The sequence below is a fragment of the Maylandia zebra genome, linkage group LG12, assembly GCF_041146795.1.
Source record: "Maylandia zebra isolate NMK-2024a linkage group LG12, Mzebra_GT3a, whole genome shotgun sequence".
Classification (NCBI taxonomy): Eukaryota; Metazoa; Chordata; class Actinopteri; order Cichliformes; family Cichlidae; genus Maylandia; species Maylandia zebra.
The window spans coordinates 39,870,276-39,895,791 of NC_135178.1; the positions used below are offsets into that span (position 1 = coordinate 39,870,276).

Genomic DNA, 25,516 nt, shown 5'->3' on the forward strand with positions numbered 1-25,516 from the left:
CAGAGAAGGACGATGCAATTCATCTGATCACTCCTCATAACATTCTGGATTATATGCAAATTGCTATTATAAAAACTTAAGCAGCAACTTTTCCAATTTCCAATCTTTATGTTATTCTCAAAACCGTTGGCCATGACTTTACTTTAGGACTGTGGTTACCTGTTCTCAGGGTTTTTATAAGTTTTCTTTTTTATTAGTTTTTCCCTCCTTTCCTTTAGAATTCTAACATTTTAAGGGAAGATGTCAGAACTCGCCACTTAGTCTTTCATGAAGGTTTTACTTTGGAAAATACAAATGGTTACATAAGTACTACATGCACATAAGTGACTCACCTTTAAGGTCTTTCCGAAGAAGCTCTACATTACGCCTCTTTGCTGAAACTGCTTTTCTAAGTCCTGGATCAGCGGTGTACGTTTCATTGTTGATCTTGATCTTCACCTTTTGTTTCTTCTCTAGCGCCTCCTCCAGTTTGAGGTTGGTGTAAATATCAAAGGCCACCATTGAGCCACTGCGGTCTATAAACTGCCACTCTACCAGGCTACTCACTAACAAAGCCTGTCTCTTTGAGTTCTCCGCCCTCTCCACTTTCCGGATGATGTCCCTGATGGTCATCAAATAGAAAAAGCAGTTAGGACCTTGCACTGAACATCCTTAAATACATTTACGTCTCTGTTTGCTGACCTGACTGCAGACTCAGCAGTGAACACGTCTCTGGTCAGACCCTCCAGGTGGATCTCGGGGTCCTGGTCCTCTGCTCCTTTGTCCAGACGGATGCTGACCGTCAGTTTCCTCTGCAGAGCCTTCAGCTCCTCCATGTCAGCCTGTGACAGCTGACTAATGAACGGGTCAGAGATGGTTTTCTGTGCCTGCTCAGCAACAATCAGGTCATTAATCCTTTTCTTGGCTTGACTCAGAGCCTGCAGGGTTGGAGAAATCGTGGTACATTTTAGGTACAGGCATCGACACGTTTTGATAAAATAATAATCGCCCATTAAAACATTTACTGGGAAAAAACTAGTCCTGAAAAGCTCCTGATCAACAAGCTTTGACGTAAATAAATGTGAACTCTGTGAAAAATCTGCAGGAAGCTCCAGAAGACAATTAAAATATGCAGATGAATTATTAACTTAGTCTGATATATGTTTAAATCATACAGCTCGCTGAAGGCTGACGGCAGCCGTCCTATATGACATGGAAGTGATGTCTGCAGTAGACAGGGGTGAGTCTAAAGGGGGACATGAGGTGTACTTGACCGTATTTGTTTCAAGGCTTTTGTAACATTTTTCAGATTGAAAATGAAATAACATAAAATACTGTGTTAATTAAATTGCATTAATTTTAAAAAATATAAAAACAAAAGCTTTTTTCACAGGGCATCAAAAACGTAAATGGCCCATTAAACTCTGAGCTAATGGCCTGAGGGTTTTTAAATATTGCAAGTTCTAAAATAGAAACCAACGAGCAGTTCATGCTTTTTTTTCCCTTTTAAATATTTATTATTGCTCTTTAATAAGACAAATGCATTTCTTATCCAATTTCTTGATTAAGCAATGATCAGTACAACACTTGCTAAAATAATCATTAGCTGCAGCCCCAGTTTAACTTGCACTTCTTTTTATATTGAATGTGCCCTTTCTCTCTAAACTGGGAGAAAGGGCCTGGCCTGTGGCCCACGATGTAAAATGTGCTCCATGGTAAATGTTTTGTAAAGTTTGAATCTGACAGAATCTGAGGGGATTTTTTAAAACCATACAGGCTTTGATTCATTGCGTCTTTTGATTTAGCACAAAAATTTGCAAGTTCAGTTATTTTGTTTGATGTGGGAAGCCTTGTCCTGCAAAATTTTAAATATTGTTGGAATAAAGTATAAAACGTATGTGTACCTTGTTGTCGTCGGCACACAGCTGAAACACTGTGGGCTCAAACTCTTCCCTCTCCAGAACTAAGTCAACAGGGCTGGACTCTTCTGACCCGAATCCCAGAACTGAAGCGACTTGACGAAATTTTGCTGAAACAATAAAACAATAATAAAACTACATGTATACATAACAAAGCCTCATATAGCCTGAACTTTAAAATAAACAACTGATTCAGCTGACCTGATGGGCTGTTTCGCACTCATTTTATAGGTTAGCGTTCCCGCAATCTGTCACCATCACTTTTGGCTACAGTTCTTATCTAATGTGTTTATGTAACCATGTGCAACCAAAATTTAAAGAAACAAAGAAAAAAATAAAACAGAGTGTTGTGAAATGTAAATAAAAACCAAATGCAATAATTTTCAACTAACAACATAACATAAATTTGTTAAATATTTAGACTGAGAAAATGGACCACTTTAAGAAAAGTGTGGGCTAATTTTGATTTTTATGTCAGCAACATGTCTCAACAAAGTTGGGGTAGGATGGGGGCAACAAAAGGCTGGAAAAGGAAGTGGTAATAAAAAGAAAAAGCTCGAGGAACATCCTGTGACTATTAAGTTTAATTGGTAACAGGTCAGTTTATTAATGGGTGTACAAAGAGCATCTTAGAGAGGCCGAGTTTCTCAGAAGTAAAGATGGGCAGAGGTTCACCAATCTGCAAAAAACTGTCTACAAACTATGGAAAAATGTTAGAAGAATGTTTTTCAGTGAAGCGAATCTGGAGAAATCTCTCTGATAAGGTGGAAAACACTGGATTTTCTTAATCTTCATCTTGATCTTCAAGCCATCAGGCAGCGCTGCATTACAAACATGATTCTGGGATGGAGATCAGTGCAGAGGCTCAGGAACACGTCTGTAAATCACTGCCTGCATCCACACATGCAGGTTAAAGCTCCATCATGCAGAGGTCATATGAGAATATGATACAGAGATGCTGCCATCTTCTCTGGATCAAACTTCATTTAAACTGGATGGAGGCTCTAGGAGTATGCTGAGCAACTAGAATCCTTTTATGAGACAAGGATGGGACAACATTCCTCTCCCAGAAGTCCAGCAGCTGCTCTCCTCAGCTCCCAGACATTTACAGAGTAAAAGAAGAACGGATGCTACTTAGTGGGAAACGTGGCCCTGTCCCAACATTTCTTGAAATGGTACTTTTTATTTTTAGTTTAAACACTTGATATGTTTTCTGTGTTCTATTGTGCAGATCATTCCATTTATTTATTTATATTTCATGCAGTGTCCCAACTTTTTTGAATTTGGGGTTGGCTGTAGTGAATGTGAGACTGTTATTATTGTTATTATCATCATCATATATCTATTTATATTATTACACATCCAATTCCTTTGATCTACAGAGTTCTAACGCTGCTCCATAAAGGCAGTGACATTTTCCTTTATCACTCTGACCCACAAACGTCATCCTGCTGCAGGAAGAGCATGCCACAGCTCTAAATATAATCATAGGACTAATGGATGCCGAAAGAAAATTCCCTCTCAGATGCATTACTGCCTTCAACACATTGACCAAGAATGAATTCCAAACTATTTTACATATTTGTGATGTGCTTTTACAGACTTTCATCTCCAGTATAGAGCCAAAGAGCTGTACAGACAGGTAAGATTATTGTGAAATGCTTTTCTTTCATTAAAAAACCAAAAAATGAGGATTATGTTTTGAGAAAATTTTAAAATGTTTTTTCTGTGCAGAAAAAAAGGTTTTATACATGAAAAAAAAAACCCATCTAGAGTTGGGCTTCCCTGCCAATGAACAATGACGTACCTTTGACTTTGTCAAAGACACTCTTCTCCTCCACCGTCTCTCCCTGTCTCTTCTTCATGCTCATGTGGAAGTGGTTCAGCATGACCGTCTGGAAGATCAGGATCTTCACACTCTGAACAAACCTCGGCTGTTTCTTCCTCACAAACTCCACCACTGCATCCACCATGGCATCAGCCACCGCTGAAGGGCTGACCCCTCCCTGACCTGACAGGCAGACAAGGACCAAGTGATGATGATGGTGATGATGAAAGGATGGAAAGAGGATGAAGAGTACACTTTGTAAAACTCAGCACAGCAACAATCTCACACACATCACCAACAAACCAATGCTTTATGGCACAGGTGTCCAGCTCCAGGCCTTGAGGGCCGGTGTCCTGCAGGTTTGAGATGTGTCCTTGATCCAACGCAGCTGATTTAAATGGTTAAATCTATGGTTTAACTCATAAATCCCTCCATAAACTGCAGTTAGTTCAAAATACAGCTGCTCGTATTATTTCCAGAACTAGATCCAGTGAACATATAACACCTGTTCTTAAACAGCTCCACTGCCTCCCAGTTCACCTCCGTGTCAATTTCAAGATCCTGCTTCTCACTTTCAAAGCGCTTCATAACCTCGCTCCTCCATATCTATCCGATCTTCTCCATACATACTCGCCCCTTCGTACACTCCGCTCTTCTTCAGCTTCCCTTCTGTCTGTTCCACCTGCTCGACTGACTACCATGGGACTCAGAGCCTCTAGTTGTTCTGCTGGACTTTCTTGGATGCCCTGAAGCCTTCTTAACAAGAATTGAACCTCTTTCCTTGAAGTTCTTGATGATCCTATAAATTGTTGATTTAGGTGCAATCTTAGTAGCCACAATATCGTTGCCTGTGAAGCCATTTTTATGCAACGCAATGATGGCTGCACGCGTTCCTTTGGAGGTCACCATGGTTAACAATGGAAGAACAATGATTTCAAGCATCACCCTCCTTTTAACATGTCAGGTCTGCCATTCTAACCCAATCAGCCTGACATAATGATCTCCAGCCTCGTGCTCGTCAACATTCTCACCTGAGTTAACAAGACGATTACTGACATGATCTCAGCAGGTCCTTGAATGACAGCAATGAAATGCAGTGAAAGGTTTTTTTGGGATTAAGTTAATTTTCATGGCAGAGAAGGACGATGCAATTCATCTGATCACTCCTCATAACATTCTGGATTATATGCAAATTGCTATTATAAAAACTTAAGCAGCAACTTTTCCTTTTTCCAATATTTATGTGATTCTCAAAACCTTTGGCCACGACTGTAGAAGAGTTAGTTAGTGTGTCTCAGCTTTGCATTAAAGACATCTGTTGTGACACAAACCCTGTTCAGACTTTAGCTTTGTAAGAGTGGTGTGATTCACCACCCATACTGATGGTTTATGGAACCGTCCATGAACCATCAGCTGTTTGCACAGTGAATCAGTGAACTGAGTATAAAGTTTGTACAGACCTGTTCCCAGGGCTGGGAAGGCCACAGAGCTGAACTTGTTCTCGTCACAGACCTTCAGCACCGAGTAAACCATGTCTTTAATGTTTTCAGGGTCGTTCTGGCCGATGACGTGGACGATGTTCCTGCTGGGCAGCTGCCCGGCTGATGTCAGGATCATTGCACGAGGCTGAGCCAATGAACTCACTGCAGAGAGGAAACACACAACACTTATAACACAAAGGGCCAGATTTACTCAGAACAGTCTATGAGCACAATGCCCAAATAGCGTTCATAAGTGTGATTACTTTAATGAGGATTTACAAACGTTGCACAGTTTTCTAAACACGACGCGCAGTCGGCTCATTTCAGTGTGACAATATACCAAGAGCCAAGCAATTCAGTGCAAGGTCGTAATCTCAGAGATGATATTCTGTTGTGAGTAACCACTTATCAGGACAGGCACAGCTTGTTAATTTTAATCAGAAAAGCAAATCAGTATAGGTCATACATGGTAAATGTAGGCCTATGGTGGCAGTCTGGCAGAGCGAGCTGTTATAAAGAAAACAGATTTTGGTAAATGGCAGGCTCCGATGTAGGACAGCAAGCCCTTTGACGATATTTTGAAATCGCTGTAATATTCTTCTATCCTCTGTGACTGGTGGTGTTTACAGAACCAACACAGTTTTTCTCTCCTTGATTCGTTTAGTTTTAGTGTGTGTGAGTAATCGATTATTCACAGGCGCTGTTAAAGTGAACGTAGAAGCCACAGTATGTTTAAAGACCTGGAAAAACTTTTATTGTCGCTGGTTTTGCACGACTATTTTAGGTTCGAGGTTTCAAGTCGTCTCTGAGTTCACTGAACTTCGAGCTTAGAGGCCGGTAATATACGGTGCATGTTTTTGTCACATCTTTGTCTAGCGTTACAAATAATTAGCATAAGTAGAAAATTGTCTCACTTATCTAGCTTGCGATCTTAAATATCAAATCGTATTTTGTGATGAAAAGTGAAAACAGTGGGAAAGATCCAGGCTTCGCTAAAAACTTGGGGCTATATGAAATATTAAAAGAAATCATTTAATGAATTATGTTTAGGGTTGTGAGGAGATCGAGTCTGTCCCTCTGTGGAAATAAATATCAACACATTGTCAGTTAGAACTGCTCAACTGTATGAATTTGAAGCACAGAGGTACTCAGGGAACTGATTATTGTCGTTCCATGTACACACCAATCTGAGCACACTCCAGCTCAACTGCTATTCCAGCGCCTTCCAAGATCGCCCTGGAGACTCCTGCGGAACAATAAGAGGTCCAGTCAGACGTTACACTGTCAGAGAATTAAATACAGACCACAAAAAATACATTTTCAAAATACTTTCGATACATGCAGCTGTGGTTACTCAGCTGTAGAGATAAATATACTGATACATATAACAAACGAGGATATCTCTGTTTTTTTAGCATAAGCACGGAAAAACAAACACTGACCTGCTTTAAGGTTAAAGGTTTTATTCGAGGAGTTGACAATGACATCACTCATGTCTTTGGTGATGTCACCAGATGACACCTCAAGGGTGAGCTGACCCATCTGCATCTGGTACACACCGAGGGAGGTGGACAGGACTGGACCGAAGGAGGCTAAGACACACACACACACACACACACACACACACACACACACACACACACACACACACACACACACACACACCATTTTTATGTAATTTGGCATATATCAGCCTTTTCTCTTTTATCTATTGTGGATAGATGACCTATTAAAACTGCTTCTGTGTCAAGTTATGTCTAGACAACACCAGTTCATACCTTAGGTGCCTTTTTTATGCCTGAATAATTTATAGGTCAAAAAGAAAAAAAATGATGAGGTTCAAGGACTAGACTGAAAATGTCTCCACTTTAAAAATGACTACAAAGACTCTTTGGAAGCAAATCTAAAGAAAGACTTTTGAGCAGTTCTTTATCACCAACAGTCACATCAGGGCTGTTAGATCTTTATAAAACAGTGACTACCATCAGTTTGATCTGGATGAACTTTAAATGAGTTCAATTCAGTGCTTTAAGCCTAAATACTCAGTAAATCATATATTAGAGAAGGCTTCTGCTCGAGTTTTTTGTGCTCTCTTAGCACTTCTGAAGGCTCTTACCTGAGGAGTGTTGTGATTGGCTGGTGGATTGATGAGCTGGTAACTTGCCTGGTAACTCACTAAAATCACGTGCTTCATGCTGCATGTTCCTTGCAACACCCTGACCAGTGAACTCCCTGGAGAAACACTGACAAAGAATATTTATAAGACTATTTAGTATCAATCTCTGTCTAGTTTTTATTTTTTTGTTATTTTTGCACTGCCTAGTTTTTGCTAAAGCAGAATGAAACAGTGTTGACCATGTAAAAAAGAAAAAAAAGGAGCTAACACATCAAATTCAACTAATGTCACTAGAAACAAACTGTGTTGCCTGAAATACAACCTGGGTGTATATTGTTGTATTTGTTAACACAAAATGATTAAATTACCAATTTGGATAACACATTTATTTTATTTCTTGCTGGTGTTAAATGAATACTAAACTTGCTGATCCAAACTTTGTCGTTGTTGTTTTTTTTCTGGACATAAAGCAAAGCATCACCTGTCATGTGTTATTAATGCAACTCACTCTACATTCTTTACTGTTTGGGGCAATACTCATAAATGCTCACTAACATCATGCAAAAAAGGGCTATAAGGGTAATCCATGATACTGGTCACAGAGATTATACAAATACCCTGTTCTTAAAATCAAAAACACTAAAATTCACTGATCTGGTTCATTTTCACCACAAATTATGTATAAAACAAAAAAGAACCTACTTCCTGACAAAATTCTGAAAGCTGTCTTCTAAAACAAATGTTGGAAACAACTTCATGGGAGAATCACATTTAAAACATCCTGTATTTGTACAACATTAAAAAGATTATTATTAGTATTTAGTGATAATTATTAGTACAAATAGAAGAAAGGGATGGGATTAGACACGTGTATGCTTCTTCCTACTCCTTTTTGAACATGTTATTTATTAGGATTATGATTATTCTGTTGTCCTTGTGCTTTGTTTTGATTGGTTGTGTTTTTTCTTTTGTTGTTGAATTATTTTATTTTATGTTCAAAATAAAGCCACACAATGACAACTTGTTTGCACTGCAGTGTATTTTTGCTTTAATTACCATTTTTCCCTCTCAGCCCTGTGTTAGATCTGTAAGTCCATATGAACATGGAGTGAAGTGGAGTATTTCTTGCAGCAAAAGAGAATTTTGCAATTAAACAAGTCTTTAACTTGGGAATATACTTGTTTCATATGATTGTCTCAGGAAGTTGAAGACAAACTTTGGAACAATTCTTTCCACCTGACAGTTTAGGTCAGGTCTCACCGTGTCACACATCAGTGTCTGTGTGTTACTCTGTGCTTTCACTCACTAACAGGGTGGGTTTGCTCGTCTCTAGTGCTCACTGTCAGAACATGATAAGCACTTAAACAGCTCCTATCAGAGTCACAAACTCACATCCACGGTTTGGCTGTCACTGGGGTGAACGACGATGACCACCTCTCTCAGACAGCGAGGGTTTCTGCTGCCGCTGTACGAGCGGATCTCTCTCAGCAGGAGTTTGGACACCAGGGCTCTGGGGAAGCTCAGGTTTCCTGTCCCAATGGCTGGGAAGGACAACGATGCCATCTGACGTTTCTCAGCCTCCACCAGACAGTATCTGATGATGGACGTTAACTCCTGACAAACAGAGATAAGACAAAGTGAAGCTGGACTTCAGTGATATCATAACAAGCTTAATATGCTGTATTACCACACAAATGGTATCAGACATGATGAATGTGGAGCAGAAAAGGACTGTGGTGATCTGAGGCCTTCTGACTGTTTTCTGTCTCGATGTTTGTTATTTGTCCAAAAAGGTCCCATGTTTATCAGAATCAGAATCAGAATACTTTATTGATCCCTGGGGGAACATTAAGACAAGACAGACAATACGCTAACTAAGAATAGTACAATATATACATATATATACATACATACATACATAAGTCACTTATAAATAAATATTTGGAAAAGAAACATGTGTAGCTGTAGCAGCAAACAGTGTGTTAAGTGGATGCGTTGTACAGGGAGATGGCCACAGGCAGGAATGATTTCCTGTGTCGTTCAGTGGTGCATCATGGGTAATCTCAGTCTCTCACTGAACGAGCTCCTGTGACTGACCAACATGTCATGGAGTGGGTGGGAGGTGTTATCCAACATTGTCTTTATCTTGGACAGCATCCGCCTCTCCGACACCACCTTGAGGGAGTCCAGCTCCATCCCCACAACATTGCTGGCCTTACGGATCAGTTTATTAAGTCTGTTGGCATCTGCGACCCTCAGCCTGCTCCCCCAGCATGCAACAGCATAGAGGATCGCACTGGCCACCACAGACTCATAGAAAATCCTCAGCATTTTCTGGCAGATGTTGAAGGACCTCAGTCGCCTCAAAAAATAGAGACGACTCTGGCCCTTCCTGTAAAGTGCTGTGGTGTTTTTAGCCCAGTCCAGTTTATTGTCAATGTGTACTCCAAGGTATTTATAGTCCTCCACAATGTCAACACTGACCCCCTGGATTGAAACAGGGGTCAAGTGTTTCCTGGTCTTCCTGAAGTCCACGATCAGTTCCTTTATCTTTTTATTATTCAATTAAAAAGAAACATTTCTTCTGAAACATGTAAGTGAGCCTTACAGTTCATTGAGTTTTCTTTGTTTAAATGAGGTTAAATCATCCACATTCATTACTACAGATTCAGCCGTCACTGGACCCACATTAATTGTCTAACCTTCAATAAGAAGCCTCACCTCCTCTGCCTGGCCGCCTCCGTTGTCCCAGGATGGACAAACAGCATGAAAGACTTTGTGACATGTGAGGTTGTAGCTGTCAGTGACGACGACTTCCCCGTCTTGCAGTGTGTTCCTTCTGGCTTCAGAGTAGATGGCGTCCTGCAGACTCTCTCCAGCCGCTGACAGGATGGCTTTGGACACAGCTCCCTGGCTCAGGTTCATGTCCTCTGAGATGGTGTTGACGATGACATCAGTCTGTGGAACAAAAGCAAAATGGCACAAAGCTTAGGCTTGAACAATCAACGGTTCATGCAAAAATACAAAAACATTTTATGATTTTCATTTTCATTTTCATTTTTCATTTTCATTTACTTTCAATTTCATTTTCATTTCATTTTTAAAACCAAATGGCCAAGGAACTAAATGTCTGCACAGTGTGCCAGACGATACCAAACTGCTTACAGCAAAGCAGGCGTCTGCTCAGGCTGGCCAGATTAGATTTTGTAAAAGTTAAAACAGCAAAAACAACCCTGAGCCAAATATTCAGCCCCACAGTAAAAGTTTCCCCTTTGATATTTCACATTAAATGATAACAATTCTTCACAGATGTATGGTAGGAACAGTGTAACACAGACTGTTATAACTATACTTTTTGTTTTAACCTAAATCTTAAACATGCGAATTACTGCAAATTGTATTCTGGTTAATGGGTTTGAGATTTTGTATTTTAATGTCTTTTGTGGTTCTGCTGTGTGGCAGACAGGATGAGGACCCAAACTGAGGACTCGAACACAAAAGGTAAACTCAAAGCAGCAGCTTTATTCGCTAAAAAAAACTCAAAGACTAAATAGAAGAACCAAAACATGAAACTAGAAGCTAGGACACTAAGACTCAGAATATGTGAGTCGAGGGAAATAGAAACAAAGGGACTTGGAACTGACAGGAAGTAACAATGGGACTCAGGAGCATAGAGAAAACACACAGCAGTGTAAGGGCACGACACAACAACGCACGGAGGAAAACACAGGGCTTAAATACACCAGGAAGTAATGAGGGAAAGGAAACAGGAGGGAAGCACAGCTGGGGCTAAGCTGACATAAGGAGACAAAAGAAGCAAAGCAAAATACACTGACATAGGACACAGACTTTCAAAGTAAAACAGGAAATACACGAACGCAGAGGCAAGGATGACAAGGAAGACACAGAGAACATCGAGACCTGTAATGTGGGACAGGAAGGCAAAGAGTAGACATAACAAGGAACACAGGGGAGGCACGTAAACAAAACCTAAAGACTAGAAATCAGGAAATACTAAAGAACTTACGGAGCTAGAATACACAACAGAAACCAAGAGACTAGCAATGATAAATCATGATGAAATCAAAGATTAATAACAACGCAAAACCCTGGGTCACCGATCCAGGACCATGACGTAAGCAAGGTGAATGTCTCGGCCATTAACGGGTGCGGTTTGGATCTGATTTGAAACTGACCTGTTAGCAGTGCTAAGTATTAGCAGACTGAAATGTTTGCATTGCACTTCTGCTCATCAGGTCAGGTTTGTTTTTTTTTAGCTCGGTGCAGATGTTGGCATCGGGAACCAGAGACTGTTAAACCGAGATGACTAAACACCCAAAGCAGAAATGAGCTTCGTTCCTGTTGGATCAACTCATATTCCAGAGATAATTAAAGCGATTCACACTTCTGTACTGTGATGAAACTAAACCATCTCTGTTACTGTGACACACAGAGGGCTGACACCAAACTGTGAATGTAGATAGTGATCTGATTCTGTGTTTTCAGCATCGTAATTCTCTCTCTCTCTTTGTTTTTTTTTTTTTTTGCTGTTGTATCAGTAATTCGTAAAGATAGTATTCAATATTTTATTTAGGGGTATCAGAGTAAAGGTAAATATAAATGCACGCCACACTTTTCAGATTTCTATTCGTAAAAACACCAGGTATAAACACTTCACAATTATGTGCTACTTTGATTGACCAATCTCACAAAAATAGAAATAAAATACATTTATGTTTGGGGCTGAAATGTGACAAAATGTGGAAAAGTTGTGAAGAGTTGTGAATACATTTTCAAGGCACTGTGTTTATCCTAGTAATCTGCAAAGTTTGAGAAGTAAAGACTAATAAAAAGATGTGTGATAAGCAAAGGAATGTGAGTGGGTCAACAGAGAGTGATCAACAAAGGACAAAACTATGAAGGTTTTCTACAAATTGTAATAATCTAGAATTCACCTTTAATCTTGGTTTTTATGTGTATGTGATCTAATTCTATGTTGTCATGTTGTAATTAGCTCTAAACCAGCAGTTTACAGAATCCTCTCAGTCGTGATCCAAACAGCATCACAGGTACTCACAGTCTGGTCCTCAATGTTTCCCTTGCACAGAATGATCTTCAATCCCTCAGCCGTGGTCTGCTCCAACCTACACCCAATCAGATAACAGAACTGATGACATCACACTATGGCAGAGTTTTATACATCCAAAGAAAAGAAGATGAGGAACCTTACCCTCCGTGCTCTCCATGGCTGGTGTGTTGCTTGGGACTTTGGCTTCCCCTGTTACCCTGATGATTTCCCCAAGATTCACCTCTTCCTCCTTGTCCTCCTCCTCGTCCTCGTCCTCTTCCTCCTCCTCGTCCTCCTTCTCTTCCTTCTGTTTCAGACCAACTGGCACCATGTGACTGGCTCTGACCTTGTTTGCCTCGACCTCGGTGATATCCACTGAGAAACAATTTTAAAATGTTTAAGTTCACTTTGTTTTAATAAAATGGCGGACATTCAACTTACATGCTGCATGTAAGTTTCTTTGCAAGCACAAACCCTGTGTCAACTATCTTGGTATCAAAATAAAGCTAACACTTCATCAGAAGTTTAAATATTACAGTAGATGTTGCTGAAACACAGAAAAAGTAAGTTAATTTTTTTCCTCGTCTATTTTATTTTTGGATTTTATTGCATAGAACCAATGTTGAGTTGCACGCAGTAAAAGTTCATTATTAAAAAACTTTAACATTACCCTGAAGCTCCTGTTCGTTTCCCGCCTGCTTGCTGTGGGATGGTCATGGTAGGTCCGAGGTCAGAGAACTCCTTGCTCACAGCTGTAGCCATGACTCTGACGGTCGTATCGTTGTTGTCCACCAGGTGAATCTCAGTTAATGATCTCAGACCTTGTGGGCTGTCACAGTGCTCCCGAACTGCCTGGGCTATGGTCTCAGCACAGAGGTCAACAGGGAAACCAAAGATGCCCGAGCTGATCGCTGGCAGTGCAATGCTGGAGCAGTTGGCCATCTCTGCTTGTCTCAGACTTTCTCTAACTGCAGTCTTCAGGCGTGACACTGACGTCTTCCTGTCAAATTCAGAGAATCGTGGACCAACTGCATGGACAACATGTTTGCAAGGCAGGTTGTAGGCATCTGTTATGATGGCGTCACCAGGACGTAGACGTCCATTTTTAGCGACGTAGTCGCTGCTTTCTTTCTGCAGCTGTGGTCCTGCAGCCTTTAGCAGTGCCAAAGCCAGGCCACCAATGTGGTCTAAGTCCTCATTAGCTGCATTGACCACAGCGTCCACACCAAAGCTGCAGATGTCCACCTTACTGACAGAAATCAGTACTCCACTGTTGGTCTGCACTCTGCACAGGGTAGTTTCTCCTCCATAATTCTCTACTTCCTCTTCTTCTTCCTCTTCAATCTCTGGACGAAGGAGAATAACACATCTTAACTCATTCATTATTGTAGACAGGAAAATGCTTCCTTGGGTTTGGAAGTATTTCTTTGCTCCGGGCTTGTCCACAGTTAAGGTGTCAGTGAAGAGAGCACTGGCCAGTTCCATAAAGCAGGATTTGGTTTTCTGGACATGAAGACGAGCTCCAGCAAAGCTGATTCTTGGCCTCTGTACATGAAAACTTACTGAAACATTATTATCTTTGGCAATACTGGACCATTCCTCTGTTCTTTTCTTTTCAATAAACTGAACAGCAGCACAGGATTGGACACAAATGGTTTCTTGAACTCGTGAGTAGTTCTCAATAAACTCCCTCAGACTCTGGCTGACCTCTTTCACTGGATTCACAAAACCAGCCACTGTTATTTTTCTCTCTGGGTGCATCTGAATGGCCACAGTTTTTTTCTTCGATAAGTTGAAGATATCCAGCAGCTTTTGTTTCAGGTCCACCCAGGTAGGGAGTTTTAGAACTTCCGGATCTTCCACATTTACAATCTGATGAGCCAAAGCAGCCTTCATCTTACTTTCCGCATCAGCAAGGATTCTGTCAGAACTCCCCAACAGGAGAAGCCCTTTGTTGTCGATGGTGTAGACTGCACTGATGCCTTGAGATGTGAACAGATCCTGGGACAAGTCCATGGGATCCAATGTTCTGAGAAAGTCTAGAAGACATGGGGGGACATTCTGTTGTTTCTTACTCATATTCACATTCCTCTCCAAGATCCATGACTTAGTCTTGTAGACCTCTGCACTGAGCCCTGTAATGGTTAACTTCTGGGTGCCTTCATCATAAGAGAGTTTCATCTCAGGAGAAATGTCCAGAGCAGCTGTCTGGAGCCCTTCCTGCTTCAGGATGTAGAACCATGCAGGGGACAAAATCATTTCCTCAGAGATGCTGTTTGTCTGTCGTTCAATGTGACTCATGGCTTTCAGAAGAATCTTCTCCACAGGAGCCCTGATTCGTTTTATATCATCAGCTCGGCCAGCAACAGTCAGAACCCCTTTGGATGCATCCAGCACCAGGATGGCATCTTCCTTCACCACCGAACGGACATCTTTCTCTGCAGCTGTCCATCCCGGTGTATTTGCTTGACATTCGAATGCCGTGTACTGAGACATCAGGCGACGGAAGGCCTCTTGGGCCTTACTCATCCAGTTATCTACATGTTCTGCTGTCAGACCTTGCTGCCTCAAAAACTCCGGCACAGGGCTGAGTTTCACTTCAGGGTCATTCAAATCCACTCTGCAGAAGTGTGGACGCATCTGAAGATTGATGTGTTCTGATAGTTTCTTCTCCACAAGGAATTTCCAGATAACGTGGTGAACACGCTCTGTGAAGGGCTCGGGCATCTTCCATGTTGGGCGTTCTTTGCTGTACAAGGCGGTTCCCAGTGACTTGTAGTATGGATATACCTTCACTGTGATAGATTTCATCTCGAGGTCTTTCTTTACACAAATCTTTTCCACAACTGCAGCAAACAAGGAGCAGAGAAGCAAAGGTTAGGTAAGTGGTGTTAAGGGGATTTTTTTAAATGTTTCTATAAAGATTTATCCAAGTCACAAGGGGTTTTGAACCTTTTTTTATCTGACATAACCCCACAGACATAAAACATTCTTCTATAACTCTTTTCATATTCAAATTATTTCATCCATCCATCCATTCGCTTCCGCTTATCCTTTCCAGGGTTGTGGGGGGCACTGGAGCCTATCCCAGCTGTCATAGGGTGAGAGGCGGGGTACACCCTGGACAGGTCGCCAGAACACTAACACATAGACGCAGGCAACGATTCGCACTCACGTTCACTCACAGATTCACACCTATGGGCAATTTAGATTAATCAATTAACCTATCCGTCAGTCTGCCCCAGGGCAGCTGTTGTTACAACTGTAGCTTGCCTCCACCAGTGTGTGAATAGGGTTAGGGTCAGGACCCTCTTGCTGTGCGGCTACCATGCTAACCACCGTGCTAACCAACATGCCACCGTGCTAAATAAACCTTTAGGGTCGCTGAAAGTGATGATGGCAGCCTGTTCAGTTGGGATCATGACAATTTTGACCGGCAGAGTCCAGGTCTTCTCAAAATACAGCTCCAGCATGTCTAGAAATAAGACAGAAATACACAATTTTACAGCTGCTTAAAGGATAAATTCAATTTCTAAAGGTTGGTCTCCATGAAATTTGACAATAACGTGAGGTTTGTGTAATGATGAATGAGCTCAGGAACAGCAGAACCCCCCTCAGGACATCCAGCATTCATTGTAAATAACATGACATAACTCTTGTTTTAAAACACATATTTATGCCGTAAATAAAAGTCAGCTCAAACTGACAGATATAACTTTTCCAAAACATCACAAAAAACTCTAATAATATAGAATCTACTACGTGTGAGAATCTTTTTTTTCTGCAGGTGTTTTTCTGAAACAGTTTTGGCAAGAAATCCTGAGACATGCTAGGATCTACAATTCTAATAATTCATCCCATATATAGAAAACACACTGTAATATGTGCTGAACCTCACGAAAGAGGAAAAAAACAGATCTGTTTTTTTATTATATTACACACATATTACAGTGTGTTTAAAGAAATTTAAAACCCGGATAATGTGAAATGGTAACAACAAAAAAAGAAAACCAGGAGAAAAGGAATCATCAACAAATATGCAACAAAGCTTTAAAATACACACAAATACACACAATCAGCAAACTCACATGAATCTAGTCCCTGTCAGGACTCTTGCTGCAACATTTTGGATTAACTGAAGGCTTTTCAGGGAGTTTGTAGGACTTCTGATAATAATGAATTACAGTCGTCCAGCCCGGTTAGATACCATATTTCTAAGATTTTCAGGGCCGAGTACAATAACCTCAGTTTGATCTGAATTAAGAAGCAGAAAGTTAGCGGCCATCCAGGTCTTTATGTCTTTAAGACATTCCTGCAGTTTAACTCATTGGTGTGTGTTATCTGGCTTCATAGACAGATAGAGCTGGGTGTCATCAGCATAGCAGTGTAAATGTATGCTATGTCTTCTAATGATGCTGCCTAAGGGAAGCATGTATAATGTAAACAGAATTGGTCCTAGCACTGAACCCTGTGGAACTCCATAATTAACCTCAGTGTGTGAAGAGGACTCTCCATTTACATGCACAAACTGGTGTCTATTAGATAGATATGATAGAAACCACTGCAGTGCAGTACCTGTAATACCTACAGCATGTTCTAATCGCTCTAATAGGATATTATGGTCGACAGTATCGAACGCTGCACTGAGGTCTAGCAGGACAAGCACAGAGATGAGTCCACTGTCAGAGGCCATAAGAAGATCATTTGTAACCTTCACTAAAGCTGTTTCTGTGCTGTGATGAGCTCTGAAACCTGACTGAAACTCTTCAGATAAACCTCTGCAGATGATCTGTTAGCTGTTTGACAACTACTCTTTCAAGGATGTTTGATATGAAAGGAAGGTTGGAGATTGGCCTATAATTAGCTAAGACTGCTGGGTCTAGAGATGCTTTTTGAGTAAAGGTTTAACTACAGCCAGCTTGAAGGCCTGTGGTACATAGCTGATTATTAGAGATAGGTTGATCATATTCAAGATCGAAGCATTAATTAATGGCAGGACTTCTTTGAGCAGTTTTGTAGGAATGGGGTCTAAAAGACACGTTGATGGTTTGGAGGAAGTAATTATTGAAGTTAGACTTTTATATACAGTCTATGGTTTTTAGGAGCATATGTACCTTCAACCACAGTTGGAGGAAGACTCTCCACTCGGATGTCCGTTGCTGCCTCCAGAGGCCGAGCGGTCAGTCCATGCTTCTTCATCTTTGAGCTGGTCTGACTTACAGAGAGGAATCTCTCCACATCTGCAAAATAATCCAGATTAATCCTTTCAGACTTAAACTGTTTCATCAGAGGATGAGAGACAGAGCTGGGCTATAAAATGTCAGATTTATTTATTTTAGTGTTATTTCTAATAGAACTTGTTTCAAGGTTAAAATCAATGTTTAATCTCAAAGACTGAGCCAGCATAAGCTGTCCACTGATATCAGCTCTACAATGTTTGTAAGGACATTTGAAAGACACGGTTTGAAAATATAAACATCTTAAAGCAACATTTCCAAAATGGTAAATGGCCTGTATTTGTATAGCGCTTTTCTAGTCCTTAAGGACCCCAAAGAGCTTTACACTACATCCAGTCATCCACCCAGTCACACACTGGTGATGGCAGCTACATTGTAGCCACAGCCACCCTGGGGCGCACTGACAGAGGCGAGGCTGCCGGACACTGGCGCCACCGGGCCCTCTGACCACCACCAGTAGGCAACGGGTGAAGTGTCTTGCCCAAGGACACAACGACCGAGACTGTCCAAGCCGGGGCTCGAACCGGCAACCTTCCGACTACAAGACAAACTGCCAACTCTTGAGCCACGATCGCCCCAAAACATGAGAAATTAGATCTGGGGTTGAATCCAACGTGAACACTGAGCTCAGACGTGGAGTGAAAGGTTATACAGAGGAAAAAAGTAACCCACATGTGCCTGAAACAGCGTACATTAAGATAACAGTTTTTTATATTTCAAGTTTTGTAAAAACGTATATTAAAATAATTATTCAATTATTATTTTATAGTTTTATTGATTTGCTGTAAATATGGACAAATCTGCACAATTTATCTGAGTGCTGCATAAAGAGAGTTTTAAAATGTAAAATCAGAATCAAAGGTTTTAACAAAGTAGATCTGGGCCCTGTAGTGTAGTGTGTGGGAGGAAAAGTCCAGGTGTGTCCTACCTGCAGGGCTTTTGAATGTGACCACGGTGCTGTTGGATTCCCAGATGTTCTCCATGCTGTAGCCGTTCTCATCCAACCCGGAGATGTTCTCCACCAGCATGGAGAGCAGATCTGTGGACATGTTGTCTGTGACGTTTTCCAAAACCACTGCACAGCTCTGAGACGACTCTGAGTCTGAGAGAAACACGAGTCAGAAACAGCCCATCAGTGTTGGAGGAAAATGATTCTTGATTCCAGGCTGTTATTCCCTAAAACTTTCCTTCATAGATTCAGAGAATTTGAGACTAATCAGATCTGTCTTTGTTCACTTAAGACTGAAATCACGTGTCCGTTTCCATAACACTAGGGTGTAAGTGCTTATTATTTATTTCTAATAAAAATATTTTAATTGTGAGTCATTCACACTGCTGAGTAAACCTCTTTCACACAACGACTACAGGCGTCAACCTGCGACACTGAGAGTCTGTGACGACCAGGTGAGCCGCATGAGTACAGTGCAGGTCCAGTGTGTGCAGTAGTGAGCTGACCTCCTTACTGCTGTGTCCAATAAACCTCTGAAGAGGGGGATCCACTCCATCAGGACCACATCGTCATGAACAAGAACTCATCAATAAGACCTGAGAGTCTCATGAACACTGACATTACATAATATAGTAACAAAGTCCCCCCCCTGTCTCGATGCATTTCTCTATCCCGACTATTATATCTGCACACACAGCACATTTACTCCACACTGTGAACATCGGCACACATGCTGCTGCTCTGTTCACACGTGCTCACAACTGGACTTCACACTGGTTTTAATACATTTACTGTGTCACTCAGACATTTAGCTCATGCTGAAGTTCACTCAGTGCATGTGTGACCACAGCTTTTAACAGCAGAGGAATCCAGTGGAATTAAAACAAAGTGTCACATACAGAAATATTACATTTGAACCAGCTCCAGCTGTGGCACAGTTTTCATAAATTACTGTCACAACATTTGTTCCATCAGTTTGTTTTTACCCTCTTTGTTGGCAGCAGCAGCTCCACTTCCAGGTTCAGCCGGAGGCTTCTTTGAGTCTGTCGATGAGTCTGAGAATCAAGAGGATCCAGTTTGTCCAGTTTAGAGTAACGATCAGCAAACAGGAACACATCGAACCACAGGCGCTCAGAGAAAAGCTCAGATGAAGCTTGAACACATCAAACTGATTTAAAGTTGATCTTATTGTTTTTCTTCATAAAAACGATGAATAATCAGTCAAATCAGAACATGTTTAACAAACGTATCTGACATCATGACGAATCATGATGTGAATGTGCTTCAACTTAAATAAAGTCCAGTAAAATCTCCCTTCAGTACCACAAACAATCATTGCAGCTCATTTTACACAAAGAAGCTAAAAAAACTAAATAAACTGTGATGATGAAAACTGAGGAGATAAGCTGAGGAGGAGGATTTACCTGAGACATCGTCGCTGCTTGTTGGGCTCTGAGAAAAAACAAAAATAAGATTTAATCTAAAAAAAAATAATCTGCAATCAGTTTAATGAGTATTTCAAAGACTTTTGGTCAAGAAAAAAACAACATTAACCAAAATCAACACAAAGTTGACCAAAGCACTGCAAATCAAATGTTTGACCTCCTGCTGGCTCACAAAGTCAGAACATCGATCAGTCCTGCCGATGGTTCGCATGAGAATGACGTCAACTTTGTGATCAAAAGTTTAATCAAAAGTTTTTATCAAGCATCTGTGTAGGACTGGACCTCTTTAGGTTTGTAAAGATGTTTCGCCCTCATCGAGAGGCCTCTGAGAAGAAGGTTTGAGAGAGGAGCCATCTGTGCCCACTGTGGATGGAGCTGCTGAATCAGGACTCCAGCTATCAGCCACCTGCAGTCCAACCCCACACTCACACATTTGTTCAGGTGATCCCAGTAAGTCATATAAAGGTGGGGTTGGTACATCGAGAGTGTTAACGACCCTCAGACCATCTCCACTGGAGACAGCCCGCACTAGGGGTTATTTACACTCCACCAGCTGATTTAGAAATGAAGAAGCTTTGTGGATAAGAGGAGAAACGTCTCCACAGACCTGAAGTTTGTGTTGTGAAGTCGCTGTCTTTGTGTGACACACTTTGTGATGTGAAATTATTTTACCTGAGAGATGCAGGAACAAAAGAAATATGAGTGTTTTTGTCTCTTCAGCAGGAAGTGACAGCATTAGCGGATCACCGGCTGAGACTCTGTCACAGTCCTGGCTGTGTCTCAGCACGGCAGTAGCTGTAAGTAATCTGGGCGCTACAGCTTTAAGCAGCTGCGCGCTCCTGCGGACGGTGATCACTTTCTGGCACAACATCTGGAGCTAAGGGGGCAAAACAATCGGTGCTGCTGTTTGACTGAGGAAGAATAAAGTAGTCGTGGTAAACCAATCACATGACCACTTCAAGATGACAAAGCAACAAGGTGACATATACCAGTTTATAAACTGTGCTGATAGGACATGTAAAACCAGAGTCATGATAAACAACATATGGAGGGTTTTCAAGTCAATAGCTTGATATGAATTATATTATCATCACACTAACCTCAACTGCGTCCTTTCCTCTGATAACTTCCTGCATTGTTCTCCCTGATTTGTAATAACTTTTGGCAGTCTATAAAACTGCAAATGTTTTTCACAGTCTGACCGATTGGTACAGCCCAAAACACGTGCATGTCCGTGCTTTGTTTAACTCCAGTATCTCCAATATGGCGATTTCCGGTTTGATGAGATGCCGTGAAAACCCACTATACGCGTGTTTTTCCCTCAATAGTTTCGTCACGTTTACTGTCTAAGGACAGCGCAGCGAGCACTCTCTGCTTATGAGCAACAAACAAACAAACAAACAAAAAAACAGGCCATTCGTGTTGGTAGAAAAATGCACCATGTCGACCAATCAAAAATGACATTTGTTTGTTTAGGAAGAGAGAGCGAGCAAGACAGCAGAAAGAGAGAGAGAGTGTTTTGAGACGTGAGAGATTTGTGAGGTTTAGTGTGTTCTGAGTGTGTACTTAGTGTGTAGTGTTGTGGATAGTTGTATGTTGTGTGTCAGAACAATGAGGTGACTGCTGTCTCCAGGTATCAGGCTGGGATGTTCTCCTATAAAGTGGACACAAATAATTTGTGTGGCATCTTATTAGATGCAGAACAGCTGATTGTTCTGTAAATAGTTTGAAATTGTTATTAAAGAAAAAGGGTAAAAGTTAAATGGCTGCAAATAACTTTGTTGTTTGCAAAACTTGAGCATATGATTTTAAAATTTATTTAAATTTATATTTGCATTGAAAGTTATGAAATATGATCATTAAACATGTGTGTGGTTGTTACAGTAAAAATATGACTTTTTCTACTCTGATTTTATGTTTTTTGTCTGATTTTAGATCAGTTGTGTGAGTACAGTTTGTCAAAATGAAAACATGACTGTAAATTCAGACACGTGAGGTTGTGCTGATGAGACCAAACAAGACAAATAAACAGTTTTTAAAGGTGAAATGTGGAGGAAACATCAAAGTAGTCAAAAATGGCCGACTATACCCTGGACCCCAGAGGGTTAAACTTTTGTTTTAAAGTAACGCAATAGTTACTTTTCAAGTAATTAATTACTTTTAAAATCTTGTAACTCAGTTAGTAACTCAATTACATTTTGAAGAAGTAACTAGCTATAATTATTTACTTTTTCAAAGTAACTTTCCCAACACTGCTTATATATTGTGTGTTCTTTGCTCGTGACTGGTCCGTCTGTGTCACCGCTGCACGTCTTCCCCGTGTTGCCTCAGCGTCGCCTCCGTCAGCTTCCCGGTTCCTCATCCCTCAGGTTGTGTTTATGCTTAGCGTTCCTCGGTGTAGGTTTGCTTAGTTTTCTCTGTTCCACCTGTTTGCAGTATTGATCAGCTGTAAAAACTCACTTTCTGTCCAACACGTTCTCCTGCATCCGTGTCTGCATTTGGGTCCTCATTCATCTATAATTCCACACGTCTGACAGAAACATGTCTGATTACGACCATCTGACCTGTGTGACTGTGAAACTTTATTCTTTTATTCCCAGCTTCAGTGTTTTTCACCAGGCCACCTTTAAAACCTGCATCTGTATCTGAGACTCTCTGGTTTGAATTTGGGAAACTTTGAACACAGCAGATCGTGCTTCTCTTTTCCTCAAGTGTCAGAATCCACCACGGCTTTCCTTCACCTCATGTTTCTCCAAAAATCCAGGAAGGTGATTTTAGGAAAAGAAGAAAGGACATTACATCATAACTGTGATTTTTCTTTAAAGAGTCCAGTGTTGACATATTTTAGTCATATCTGGCGACACTGTGGCAGTGAAGGACCCGACGACAGCAGCGTTGAACTTTTTAAACGTCTTTTCTTTTCTAACTTTCCGGCTGCTTCTGCACACACAGCCCTCCCCTCCCAGCAACATCTTTAACAGGTCAGATATGATTGGATAATGAGGTCATGTGTGTGAGTCAGACTCCCCTGACACCACACCCTGAAGCCACTGCTCCACCCCTCCCCTGCAGCTCGCAAGCCACACCCCACCACAGTGATTGTTATATGACACTTTAGTGCTCAAACACTAACAGCGCTTTATACAGCACGCCTTGTTTATCCTTTCATACTTTCAGAGCTTTTTCTCTGACACTCACAGTCTGATGGAGAACTACGTCAGGTTAGCACCCTGGCCAAGGATATCAGGCGGGGATCAAACGGATGTGAGAAGTGTAAACTGGGAGGTTTGGAGGTTAAGCTGTGATTTCACTGCCTTATAAACGTGAAGAGAACGTATCATCATCATGTCAGCCAGGCTGGTTATTGCTGGAGTTCAGAGGAGCCACGCCCGGTCACACAGCAGCAAAACACACAAACAGCAACGAGGAGGAGAAGCTGAAAGTGGAAGTCAGGCTCCTGCTGCCGTCACACAGCCAGGAGTTTATTTCCACCCATGAAGAAAACACCTTCACAACCTGCCACACAGACTGAAGCTCACCCTCTCGTAAGGACAGCTGATCCGTCCTCTGTGCTGTTATTAAGACTCTTTGGACTGATCAGCACTGAAACAGGAATCCAGGTTTCTTTAATAAATCACTCGCTGCATCACAAACATGAAACCACTTCAGTGACTCCATGATTATCGATGCTTCTGGAATAAAAATCTGCCAAATAGTTAACTGAAGTTTCACTTACAAAAATAGGGGAAACTATTTTTGCCCCTAAATTAACCCTAAAATAAATCTGATCAGAGAACCAGTGGAAATATTCACCTTCCTTTAATAACTGCTTCGTCCTTTTCTGCAGGACGTTTGTGTTAAACTATTATTTTCCTGTGAAATGAAACTCTGGAGCTGTTTGTGTCCTGAGCTGATAAGAAGCTCAGCAGCCATAAAACTCCTGCGTGGATTATTTTACAGTCAGTACCTGATGTTTCCAGATCTCTGATCAGCTCAGAATCAGAGGACCGAGACTGATGTCACAGTTTTCTGTTTTTAAAGAACTAACTGTGATATTTGTATAAAGGGAGGCGCTCGGTGATTAGTCATAAAAACCTAAAGGTGCTTGGTCCAAAGAGCTGAACCCAGAGCAGTGACAGTGAGCAGCAAACAGGAAGCTCTGAGTGATGAAAAACATCCACGTGAAACATCTAAAACTGGACTTACTGCTTCTGAGCTCAGCCGCAACTGGATGGTTTTACTGTCCAGGATGATCTCATGATTCTTCCTCGCGAGGACTCGCTCTCTCACTGAAATCACAGCACACACACACACACACACACACACACACACACACACACACACACACACACACACACACACACACACACTTTTAATGATGAGCTGTTTGTAAGAGAGTAAGAAACTAATCCCTTCCTGCTTCCACTTCCTGTGAATAAAAACCTGTTTCCTGTCATGTTTTGGTGACAGCTGCTGAGTATCAAAGCCACACAGACTCCTGGTGTGGAATCATTTTCATGGCTTTAAATACACGTTTCTAAAAGTGATGAAGGCTCCACGCACGAAGCATGGGAATAAAACCCTCCAGGAGCTCCGCACTGAAGACCAGAGGAGCTGTGCCTCAACAACAGGAAGGAGTGGCACTGGAGGGTGAAGTGCATGCCGGGAAATCATCGCAGAGGCTCTGGGTGTTTATTAACCAGCTTCAATAACCGGACAGATGTGACAGTATGAAGAATTTCATATTTTAAAGCTGATGTAAGTCAGCTGCTCTCTGAAACTTTCCTCTCTGAGCTGAAAGGTTAAAAACATGAAGTTTTGAGATCCTTCAAAGCTTTGTGGCCAAACTTTCTCTGCAGTCTGTCCGGTCACAGTGAGACTCTCAGACCTGTTTGTTCCATCATTACACTCGCAGGTCTCCGTCTGTCGGTGTTTTTAATTATTAAATGATTTATTTTACTATCTGAACCACGATGAAGCGCACTCACCCTCCGGTGAGCTGAAGTAAACGGCCGCCCTCGGGGCTCCTTCCTCCGCCTCCACCCGGCAGTCTCCTCCGCTCGACTTCTTCTTGCTCTGGAAGTAAATGTGCAGTTTGTTCTTCAGGGCTTTGGTCTGAGCCGGAGTCCAGTCCCCCTCCACGGTCACAGGCGGACACTCGGATCCCTCCATGCTGCCGTCCGCTCACACACACGGACACACACACACTGACAGCCGAACACACCTCAAACACTAAACTTTACTTTCACTTTCGTTTCTTCACAAAGAGCAAGAACTCCGGAGCCTGACTCACTGTTTATTCGGACACACGAAACTTAACTGTACAAACACGTTTCTTTAACCAGTCGTTCCTTACGTTCAGAATCATTTTACTCTTTTGGGATGAAACTCAAATATTGTTTAAGGCCTTTTGTAATGTTTGAAATCATAAACACGCAGAGAGAAAACCCAGTAAAGAAATGCACGAATACATTTGAGGATAAAATACTAGAAA

The 25,516-nt window shown here is 41.5% G+C and overlaps 1 protein-coding gene across 1 annotated transcript in view; it reads right to left on the bottom strand.

Moving 5' to 3' along the window:
* Positions 1–25,261, bottom strand: part of LOC101471969 (protein mono-ADP-ribosyltransferase PARP14) — a 33,036-nt gene extending 7,775 nt beyond the window's left edge. The window contains exons 1-20 of the mRNA XM_076891299.1: positions 25,011–25,261; positions 24,229–24,311; positions 20,002–20,029; positions 19,564–19,632; positions 18,557–18,730; positions 17,506–17,631; positions 15,765–15,866; positions 13,062–15,237; positions 12,554–12,766; positions 12,401–12,467; positions 10,045–10,281; positions 8,716–8,937; positions 7,324–7,450; positions 6,650–6,799; positions 6,391–6,453; positions 5,187–5,369; positions 3,706–3,909; positions 1,884–2,008; positions 682–917; positions 333–601 (exon numbers count right to left, since the gene is read on the bottom strand). Coding sequence (XP_076747414.1) covers positions 333–601; positions 682–917; positions 1,884–2,008; positions 3,706–3,909; positions 5,187–5,369; positions 6,391–6,453; positions 6,650–6,799; positions 7,324–7,450; positions 8,716–8,937; positions 10,045–10,281; positions 12,401–12,467; positions 12,554–12,766; positions 13,062–15,237; positions 15,765–15,866; positions 17,506–17,631; positions 18,557–18,730; positions 19,564–19,632; positions 20,002–20,029; positions 24,229–24,311; positions 25,011–25,194 — 5,038 coding nt within the window. The 5' untranslated portion in view covers positions 25,195–25,261. The remainder of the gene's footprint in view (positions 1–332; positions 602–681; positions 918–1,883; positions 2,009–3,705; positions 3,910–5,186; positions 5,370–6,390; positions 6,454–6,649; positions 6,800–7,323; positions 7,451–8,715; positions 8,938–10,044; positions 10,282–12,400; positions 12,468–12,553; positions 12,767–13,061; positions 15,238–15,764; positions 15,867–17,505; positions 17,632–18,556; positions 18,731–19,563; positions 19,633–20,001; positions 20,030–24,228; positions 24,312–25,010) is intronic.
* Between the last annotated feature and the right edge of the window lie 255 nt (positions 25,262–25,516).